At 35.2% G+C, this 11,755-nt stretch overlaps 1 protein-coding gene and 1 pseudogene across 1 annotated transcript; both read left to right on the top strand.

Moving 5' to 3' along the window:
• Nucleotides 1–1,321: 1,321 nt before the first annotated feature.
• LOC124924204 (receptor-like protein kinase FERONIA) lies at nt 1,322–2,332 on the top strand. The gene has a single exon (XM_047464272.1). The coding sequence runs from the start codon at nt 1,322–1,324 to the stop codon at nt 2,330–2,332; it is 1,011 nt and encodes a 336-aa protein (XP_047320228.1).
• Nucleotides 2,333–10,453: 8,121 nt separating this feature from the next.
• LOC124927998 lies at nt 10,454–11,755 on the top strand (annotated as a pseudogene).

The following is an 11,755-nucleotide window of genomic DNA, read 5'->3' on the forward strand; positions in this document are numbered from 1 at the left end:
TAAAAATAATAATAATTAATTAATTCACATTAAAAGCACTGGACCAAAATACTTAGTGGATGATTAATTTGGTTGAGAATTTTGTAACGATGACGATCATTTTCTTTATGTGTCATTTGTTTTATTATTAATATATTAGTTTGGCTGAACAAGTTTTGGTTGTGCACAAAATAATCGGCCTATTTTGTACATTTTGTAGGGAAAAAACGAAAGTAAAATGGAAATCTTTCGGTTTTTCTTCATAGGAAAAACCGAGAGTTATATGGAAAGCTTTTGGGTTTTCCTTTGAAGAAAAACCGAAAGTTCTTCATAAACCTCTCGGTTTTGTATCAAAAGGAAAAACTGAAAGTTAATTGGAAAACTTTCAGTTTTTTCATTTGAAGAAAAACCGAAAGTTCTTCATAAACCTCTCGGTTTTGTATCAAAGGGAAAAACCGAAAATTAATTATAAAACTTTCGGTTTTTCCCTTTGTAGAAAAACCGAAAGTTAATTGTAAAATTTTCGGTTTTTTCCCTTTGGAGAAAAACCGAAAGTTTATTAGTAAACTTTCGGTTTTCCCTCTGATGAAAAACCGAAAGTTAATTAGAAAACTTTCGGTTTTTCTCCAAAGGGAAAACCAAAAGTTTTCCAATTAACTTTCGGTTTTTTCTCTCGAGTGTCTAAGCCGAAAACTCTACGATATTTCTCGGTAAATGCCTAATTATAATTACCGAAAGAGTCAATACCGATGAATGATGAGAGACATAAACTTTCGGTATTAGGTCAATACCGAAAGATATAGGGACATTACCGAAAATTTTTACTCTCGGTTTAGACCCCTTTTTCACCTGTAAATGTCAATCAAAATGAGATTTGAATATTATTATTTTTTTTTTAAAATTTCTTAAAAATTCAATTTTCAAAATTGAATTCATCAATGAATTAAAAAACAAAAAAAAAAGAATAAAATAAAAATAAATTGGAAGGATGTGAAATCTTTGAATGACTTTCTAAAGTTGAAAAATAGATTGATTTGGAAATTTTCAAATGTTAGTTTGTCCATCCACACAATATTTTAACTAAAAAAAATATCATTCATTAGTGCTTAGTTTTTTTTTAATAAAAAGAGACAAATCATTCACCATTATATTATTTATTAATTAATAATAAATTATATTTTGGAGACTTAGTCTTCGTACCCTACTTTTTTTTAACAATAAAAGATAAATTATTCACAATTATATTATTTATATTAATTATTAATTAGAGACTTTTTGAATAGAAAGAAAACCATGGCCCTTCTTAGAAACTCCATTGATCGGAAAATTCCCCAATCTAGCCATGAAGTTTACTCAGTTACCTTTTCCGACCACCTTCTTTCTTCTCCTCCTTCTCCTCCGATCGATAACCGGCGACAACTCAGATGTTGAGTACGATGATCCACAACATGCTATCGCCCTCAACTGCGGTTTCCTCCACAACTCCACGGCAATTGACGGCAGACAATGGGTTGGAGAAACTGATTCTGCTTCAATCACTTCTTTCCATGGCCCTGGAAGTAAATCAGTGGCCCCATCTTCCTCCAATGACCACCGATCACAATCTCTCGATCCCACTCCTTACATGACAGCTCGAGCTTCTCAGTCGTCCTTCACCTACACCTTCCATGTCGGCTCAGGCTACAAGTTCATCCGCCTTCATTTCAACCCAGCAGCTTCATACTCTGCTTTCAAAAGGTCAACCGCTTTCTTCACCGTAAAATCAGGTCCGTATACTCTCCTCAACAATTTCACTGCGTTCCTACCCGTCGATTCTCGTAGCCTGAAATCAATCGTAAAAGAATTCACCCTTTATGTCCCTGACGACGGGATACCCTTATCAATTACTTTCTCCCCCTTAAAAGCAATCGTCCCTTGGGATGAGACATTTGCATTTGTTAATGGAATTGAAGTTGTTCCCATGCCTACCGGACTTTACTACACCATGGAGGGAGATGGAAATGCAGATGCAGGAGCATACGTTGTAGGGCAGAAGTGTCGATTTTACCTGGGCAGAGACACTGCAATGGAGATGGCCTATCGGTTAAACGTAGGTGGTATCAAACTTTCATCTGTTCATGACCCAAGTATGTTCAGGGAGTGGACCGATGATTCAAACCATATCATAGAATCAACTGTTTTTCCCAACATTTCCACAAATAAGATCAAGTATACAAAAACATCTAAAGATAGTGCACCACAAATACTTTACCAGTCGTCTTGGTCAATGAACCGAAGTTTGCAAGATGGTGAAGGAGTTAGTTTTACTTGGAAGTTGCCTGTGGATTCGGGTTTCAGCCTTTCAGGTATCTAATTAGATTGCATTTTTGTGAGCTTGACTATGACGCGAAAGAGAGTGAGCAGAAAGAGTTCAGTATTCTCATAAACAATCACATGGTTGAGCCTAGAGAAGACTTGATCAAATGGGACGGTGAGATTGGGCTTGCAATCCATAAGGATTACTTGATAACATTAAGAGGAGACAAAATCAAGGACAATAGAGATCTAGTTGTAGCTTTGTACCCAAGCAACCAAGTGCAATCATCTGAATTCATTGACTCCGTTCTCAAGGGGATTGAGGTTTTCAAACTTAGCAACCCAGATGGCAATCTCGCTGGAAGAAATCTAAAGGTGTTCAATACTCATTATTTAACAAAAGGTATATTTAAAATGACTGCAGTAAGTAGACTGGACATTATAATGTTGGTCATTATTCTAATCATCTATTTTTGGAATAAATTAATTTATTTTTAAAATTATTTTATTAAATAATATCTACATATTAATTATATATATATATATATATTAATTTTTAAGTGTGTTTATGTAATTTCACCATCTATATAAACTTAATATTTTATATTTTAAATTTAATAAAATTTAATATTTTAAATTTAACTTTAAAATTGATGTAGGATATTTTTAACAATATAGTTTCTAACATTTTAAACAAATAAATTAATAATATTTTAAATTTGTTTATATATATATATATATATATATATATATATATATATATATATATATATATATATTCTCATAATTATATATATAACCTTATATATGTATATAATTATTAGTTATATCAATTATACATACAATTATAAAAAGAAATCAATAATCTTAAGTGGTTAGTAGAAGAATTAAATTGTTGGTAGACCGAATTGATAAAAGTTTATAAAGAAGAGATGACATAGTTGGGTAATAAGTAATACATTAGTTGACGAGAGTGAGTTAGTAAGAAGAGTATTATATAGTTGATTATGATAATTTTGTTATTTTGTTTTTAATTGTACGAAAATCTTACTGATTTTCCATATCATGACATTTAATTCATTTTAATTTATTGTAACTAAATTTATATATTAAATTATATGGTTACAATAATTTTCATAATGATATTTTAATAGAATAAAATAAAATAAAATATATGTAAATTTTATACATTATTTTTAGTTATATTTGTTGACAATAACTCTATAAATATGTCTGGTTAGGTTTATAAGTCTCTAAGCCTATTTTTTTTATAAACAACTTGCATAATTAAGAGTCTATGGAGGAGATAATTTTTTTTGAATAATCTATAATGTTTTCTTATGTAGCAAGTTGATATACCATACTTTTATATATCTGTACACTAATTTTATTATAAAATGTTATTTGAACATTAAAAAATAAACACATCAAATAGAGTATACAATTTATCTATTTATAAATTATAAACACACTCAAAATAATAATATCAACCCGGATCAGCTATGTGAATTTGGGGTCAATGCAAATTTAAATTTTGAGACTGTAAAATAGTAAAAATAAATTAATTAATTTTAATAATATAAAATAAAATATAAATGATTAATATATTATAATACGAAAATAAAAGATAAAAAAAATAAAAATATATATATATACTTTATAATATATATTTAATATTAATGGAGAAAAATAACATTAATTTTATTAAATATTAAAAAATAAATATCAACCCAACCTTTGAAAATAATAATAATTTTAACTTACTAAATACAACCTCTCTCACAAGACTGGTCAAAATGATTATTTTAATGTAATAAAAAAAACCTCTTTAAGTATGATATCTTCTTTCATGTTAAATTGATTCTCAGTTTTCTCTCAACTTTACAAAATATCTGATATATATAATAGTATACATATAAAACAAAATTTTAATTTGACATATGCCCTCACCCTCCGTGTCATTTATGTACTTCCCTATATATATAAAAATAAAAAAAATTGCTGAGTGGCTCTCACATTGCTCTGTCTTACTTTAACCAATAAACTATTTCTGCCTATATATATTAATATTCATTAGTGCCTAATGTTTTAATCAAAAGAGACAAAACATTCACCATTACATTATTTTTATTAATTAATAATACTGTAGTATATTGTGGAGATTTGAATCTTGGTACCACTAATTTTAGAATAGAAAGGAGGGTAGAGAATCATATATTGGCCATTCATAGAAACTCACTTGATCGGAAAACCCCCAAAGCTAGCCATGCAGTTTACTCTGTTACCTTTCCCGACTACCTTCAGGCTTCAGCTCCACATTCATTCTTCTTCTTCTCCTCCGATCAATAATCTCCGACAACTCACCTGTTGAGTACGATGATCCACGACATGCTATCGCCCTCAACTGCGGTTTCCACCACAACTCCAAGGCAATTGACGGAAGACAATGGCTTGGAGAAACAGATTCTGCTTCAATCATTTACTTTCACGGACCTGGAAGTAAATCAGTGGTCCCATCTTCCTCCTCTGATGACCACCGATCACATTCTCTCGATCCAACTCCTTACATGACAGCTCGAGCTTCCCGGTCATCCTTCACCTACACCTTCCATGTCGGCTCAGGCTACAAGTTCATCCGCCTTCATTTCTACCCAGCAGCTTCATACTCTGCTTTCAAAAGGTCAACCGCCTTCTTCACCGTAAAATCAGGTCCGTATACTCTCCTCGACAATTTCACTGCGTTCCTACCCGTCGATTCTCGTAGCCTGAAATCCCTTGTAAAAGAATTCACCCTTTATGTCCCTGAAGACGGTAAACCCTTGTCAATTACTTTCTCCCCTTCAAGAGCAATCATCCCTTAGGAGGAGACATTTTCATTTGTTAATGGAATTGAAGTTGTTCCATGCCTCCTGGACTTTACTACACCATGGAGGAGGGAGATGGAGATGGAGATGGAGATGCAGGGGCATGTTAGAATTTGTATCTCCCAAATTCGACCTGTTTGAAAACAATCTGTAAAAATACAAAAAAAAGAACACACAGATTTAGAGTGATTCACTCAAATTGAGCTACATCCACTTCAGCCACCACCAGATTTACTATGAAGAAGAAGAAGGAATACAGAGTTTTTGCTTCACACTTTATCTCTCTAGAATTCTGTCTCCCTAATGTAAACCCTTAATAATCACATATTTATATGGTAAACATTCAGGTAATAAACCTAAATAACTTTGGTCAGGCCCAAACCCAAAACAAAAAAAACCCAATAAACTCTAATTAACAATGTAGAGTTTATTATAAGTGTAGGCTCCATAACTCAACAATCTCCCACTTGGAGACTAACTTCATCATCTCTCGATCGGTAGTGCCTTTCCATTCGGTGTCTTAACGAAGAAGACCAACTGAAGTTGCACACAACTTCAGTTTCTCATTTGTCACAACTTTCGTCAACATATCAGCTGGATTCTCACTCCCGGGAATCTTCTCAAGAGATAATACTCCCTCTTCTAAAGCTGATCGGATAAATGATAACGAACATGTATATGCTTCGTCCTGCCATGATAAACAGAATTCTTTGCCAAATGAATGACACTCTGACTGTCGCATCACAACACACTTCCCTCGTAGTCTTGACCCAATTCTCACAAAAAAGGTTGTAACCACATCATTTCCTTAGCAGCTTCTGTCACATCAACATACTCTGCCTCACAACTAGAAAGAGCAACAATCTTCTGCAATTTTGAAACCCAACTGATTGCAGTACCTCCCAGAGTATAAATGTACCTTGTTGTGCTTTTCCTACTATCAACATCACCACCATTGTCAGCATTAACATATCCTTCTAAACCCATATTAGACTTTCGAAAACACAAAGCGAGACCCGTACTTCCTCTTAAGTATCGTAGTATCCACTTTACTGCTTCCCAATGTTGTCTACCCGGGTTGCTCATGAATCTGCTAACAACTCCCACTGCATGTGTTATGTCTGGTCTTGTGCAAACCATCGCATACATAATACAACCAATGGCAGAGACATACGGAACAGTGGCCATGTAATTTTTCTCCTCCTCTGTTGAAGGCGACTGATCTTTAGATAGTCTGAAGTGACTAGCTAAGGGGGTAGTAACTGGTTTTGCATCATACAAGTTGAACCTGCTAAGAACTTTCTTCACATATTCTTCTTGTGAAAGCTTGAGAACTTCTTCATCCCTGAAAATTCTCATCCCAATGATTTGTTTAGCAGCACCCAAATCCTTCATTGCAAACTTTTCAGACAACTCTTTCTTGAGCTTGTTAATCTCATAAAAGCTTGCTCCAGCAATCAACATGTCATCAACGTAGAGGAGCAGAATAATGTACGATTTATCAAATCTCTTGATATAACAACAATGATCAGCTTCACACCTTAGAAAATTGTTACTTTTCATGAAGCTATCGAACTTCTTATACCATTGTCTTGGAGCCTATTTCAAACCATACAGACTCTTCTGAAGCTTACACACAAGCTCATCTTTTCCTTTGATTTCAAATCCTTCTGGTTGTCGCATATAAATCTTTTCATCTAAATCACCATGAAGAAAAGCAGTTTTGACATCCATTTGTTGAAGATGAAGGTCTTCTTTCACAACCAAACTCAAAATAGTTCTGATTGTCATCAATTTAACTACTAGAGAGAAGATCTCATTGTAGTCAATACCTTCTTTCTGTTGAAATCCTTTCATAACCAACTTTGCCTTGTACCTCATGGTTTTATCATGTTCTTCTTTAATCCTGAAGATCCATTTGTTGTGAAGTGCTTTCTATCCCTTTGGTAGCTCAGTGAGCTCCCAAGTCTGATTCAACATCAAAGAGTCCATCTCATCTGTTATAGCAGACTCCCACTTAATCGATTCATCAGATTGTATTGCTTCCTCATAACATTCAGGTTCACCTCTATCTGTCAACAAGATATAGTTCAGAGATGGAGACCACCTCTCAACTGGTTTCGATTCATTGATGATCTTCTCAACTGTATAACCGGTGTTTGCTGATTAACTCTGGGGCCACGTTCTCAACGATTTCATCTTCAACAACACATTGTTCTTCTTCGACAACCGGTATATATTCAGCTGAAAATTGTCTCAAATCGACTGTACCAGTCTCTTCCAACTTGGAATCACCATCTGATATCTTCCCAACACAATCTTTGTAGAGAACCTGTTCATTGAAGATAACATTTCTGCTACGAATGATCTTCCGATTTTGATTATCCCAGAAATGATAACCAAACTCGATATCACCATAACCAATGAAAAAACATTTATTAGACTTTGGATCAAGCTTGCTCTTATCACATTCATTAATATGAACATATGATAAACAACCAAACACTTTCAAATAAGAAAGATTTACCTTTTTATTGCTCCAAGCTTCTTCAGGAATTCTGAATTCAAGAGGAACAGAGGGTCCCCTGTTTATCAAATAGGCAGCAGTATTAATAGCTTCTGCCCAGAAGGTTTTAGGCAACCCTGCATGCAATCTCATGCTTCTAGCACGCTCGTTCAATGTTCGATTCATTCGTTCAGCTACTCCATTCTCTTGAGACGTTCGGGGAACAGTCTTCACCATACTGATCTCATTCACAGCACAATATTCTTTGAAATCTAGATTGATATATTCACCTCCATTGTCGGATCTCAAGCACTTAACTTTCTGATTTGTTTCATTTCAACCAAAGTCTTCCACTTCTTGAAAATAGCAAATACTTCAGACTTGTGCTTCATAAAGTAAACCCATACTTTTCTTGTTGAATCATCTATAAAAGTCACATAGTAGTATGATCCGCCAATAGAAGAAACATGTGCAGGTCCCCACACATCAGTGTGTACCAACTCTAGTCTTTCTTTCTTGAGCTCCTTCTCAATCTTTAAGAAACTTACCCGTTTCTGTTTTCCAAGAATGCAGTTTTCACATAACTGATGTTCAACAGACTTCAGTTCTGGAATCTGTCCATTCTTCAAAAGAATTTTCATCTTTTTTTCACTCATATGGCCCAACCTGCAATGCCACAACTCACTGTTCTTCGAGTCATCAACTACAGCATCAACTGTTTCTCTACAAGTTGAAGTCGTGTATAACGTTCCAGTTTTATGAACTCGAGCAACAACAATTGCTCCTTTAGTCACCTTCCACGCACCATTTCCACAACTGAAATTGTGACCTTCTTCATCAAGTTGTGTAACAGAAATCAGATTGCGTATTAAACCTGGAATGTGTCTCACCTTATTAATCTTCCAAACAGAACCATTTGCCATCTTCAATTTGATGTCACCAATGCCAACAATATCTAGTGGCTCACCATCTGCGAGATAAACTTTCCCACAGTTTCCAGCCACATAATTCTCCATTAATTCTTTGTGAGCAGTGGTGTGGAAAGACGCTCCTAAGTCCAAAACCCATGAATCTATCGGGCTATCAACAGACAGAAGTAACGCATCAGTGACAGATTCTATAACAACGTTGGCTGCATCATTTTTATCATCACCGTTTTTCTTCGGTGCTTTGCAGTTCCTCTTCAGATGACCCTATTTACCACAATTCTAGCACTCAAATGTCCTCCCAGACTTGGACTGACTCCTCCTGCTCCTTGACATAGATCTGCTCTTACCTCGGTTGAAATTTCTATCATTACCTCTTCCCCTGTTTTCCACATTCAGAGCAGAACCTTTGAATGTTTCACCAGAATCAATTTTACGAACCTCTTCAGCAAGAATACGATCTCTAACTTCAACAAATTTCAGTTTAGCATTTCCAACTGAATTACTAATTGCTTCCCTCATAGGTTCCCAACTATTTGGTAGAGATGCTAACAAAATCAGGGCACTAACTTCATCCCCAAAATCAATCTCAACAAATAACAATTGATTCACAACTGTATTGAATTCATTCAAATGAGTAGTGACAGAAGTACTATCAACCATTCTTAAGTAAAAGAGTCTTTTCATTAAGTGTACTTTGTTGTTAGCAGATGGTTTCTCATACATATCAGAAAGAGCTTTCATCAGACCCATGGTGGTCTTCTCCTTTGCTACATTGTGAACAACCGTCTTGGCTAGCGTCAATCGGACAACTCCCAAAACCTGTCTATCAAGGAGTTTCCATTCAGCTTCATCCATCTTCTCTGGTTTCTCACTCAAAGGAACATGAAGCTTTTTTCCATAGAGATAATCTTCAATCTGCATTCTCGAGAAGGCATAATCTGTCCCATCAAATCTTCCAATCCCATGTCCTATACTGTTCTCACTTGCCATTGTTTCCAATGCTCAGATCTAGCCTAGCTGCTCTGATACCAGTTGTTAGGATTTGTATCTCCTAAATCCGACCTGTTTGAAAACAATCTGTAAAAACACAAGAAAGAAGAACACAAGAACACACAGATTTATAGTGGTTCACTCAAATTGAGCTACATCCACTTCAGCCACCACCAGATTTACTATGAAGAAGAAGAAGGAATACCGAGTTTTTGCCTCACACTTTATCTCTCTAGAATTCTGTCTCCCTAATGTAAACCCTTAATAATCACATATTTATAGGGTAAACATTTAGGTAATAAACCTAAATAACTTTGGTCAGGCCCAAACCCAAAACAAAATAAAAACCCAATAAACTCTAATTAACAATGTAGAGTTTATTATAAGTGTAGGCTCCATAACTCAATAGGGCATACATTACAGGGCAGAAATGTCGATTTCACATGGGCAATGACACTGCAATGGAGATGGCCTATCGGGCTAAACGTAGGTGGCATCAAACTTTCATCTGTTCATGACCCAAGTATGTTCAGGGAGTGGATGGATGATTCAAACCATATCATAGAATCAACTGTTTTTCCCATCACTTTTACAAATCGGATCAAGTATTCGAATACATCTAAAGATGATGCATCACAAAGACTTTACCAGTCACCTTGGTCAATGAACCGAATTTTGCAAGACGGTGAAGGAGTTAGTATACATGGAAGTTGCATGTGGATTCGGGTTTCAGGTATCTAATTAGATTACATTTTTGTGAGCTTGACTATGACGTTAAAGAGAGTGGGCAAAAAAAGTTCATTATTCTCATAAACAAGCAAATGGTTGAGCCTACAGGAGACTTGATTAAATGGGGATGTGAGATTGGGGTTTCAATCCATAAAGATTACTAGACGACATTGAGAGCAGACAGAATCATGGGCAAGAGAGATCTACTTGTAGCTTTGTACCCAAGCAACCACGAGCAATCGAATGAATTCATTGACTCAATTCTTAAAAGGATTGAGGTTTTCAAACTTAGCGACCCGGATGATAATCTTGCTGGAGGGAATCTAATGCTCTCTCATCCTCACGCTTCAACAAAGCGTATACTTAGAATGGCCACAACAAGTATAAATGTCATTATGATTTTGGTAATACTTTTAGTTGTGAATATGGTTCAACAACTTCGTATATGGAAAGAAAGGAGTTGGAGTAAAAACCCATCTCTAATAGGCGAGGATTTATGTCGTCGATTTTCATTTGCTGAGATCTTATTCTCAACCAACAACTTTGACAAAAGATTAGAGATTGGACGTGGGGGTTTTGGTAAGGTCTACAAAGGGGTTATTAAAGGTAAGGTTAAAATGACAGTTGCAATTAAGAGGTTAGATTCTGAATCTAAGCAAGGAAAGAAAGAATTCATATAAGAAATTGAGACTCTTTCCAAGCTTAGACACAAACACCTTGTTTCTTTTATAGGATACTGCAATGATGGTCGTGAGATGATACTTGTTTATGAATACATGGAACGTGGCACTCTAGCAGACCATCTACACAAGAATAGACGAAATGGTAGTGGAGATGTGACTCCTCTAACTTGGAAGGAAAGACTCAATATTTGTTTAGGTGCTGATCACGGGTTAGACTATTTGCATAACAATAATGAGCAAGAAGTCATACATCGAGACGTCAAGACTGAAAACATTTTGGTGGATTTAAAATGGCAGGCTAAAGTTGCTGATTTTGGTATATGTAAAGTAAGAGAAACTACAAGTCATACCCATATCAGTACCGATGTGGTTATCTAGATCCAGTGTACTACACGACCCGAATGCTAACCAAGAAATCCGATGTGTATGCGTTCGGTGTTGTTTTGTGGGAAGCATTATGTGGGAGACCAGTCACTGATGATATGATTGACAACAATGAACAACAACGTAGCCTCGTTTTGTGGGTTCAACACTGCTGCGAGAATGATGTGATTGACGAAATAATTGATTCTAGTTTGAGAGGACAAATCTCAACTGATTCTCCTGAGTCATATATTAAACTTGCAAACCTATGTTTGCACAAAGAGACTAACAGACAACCTAAAATGGATGAAGTCACAAGATATCTTGAATCTTTATTGGTTGATGGGCTCAATTTCTTAAGGTGAGAAAGAGTTTACACATGTTATTAGTGACTTTGGTTCAATTTTATTTTTCATT

The sequence above is a fragment of the Impatiens glandulifera genome, chromosome 2 (assembly GCF_907164915.1).
Source record: "Impatiens glandulifera chromosome 2, dImpGla2.1, whole genome shotgun sequence".
NCBI lineage: Eukaryota > Viridiplantae > Streptophyta > Magnoliopsida > Ericales > Balsaminaceae > Impatiens > Impatiens glandulifera.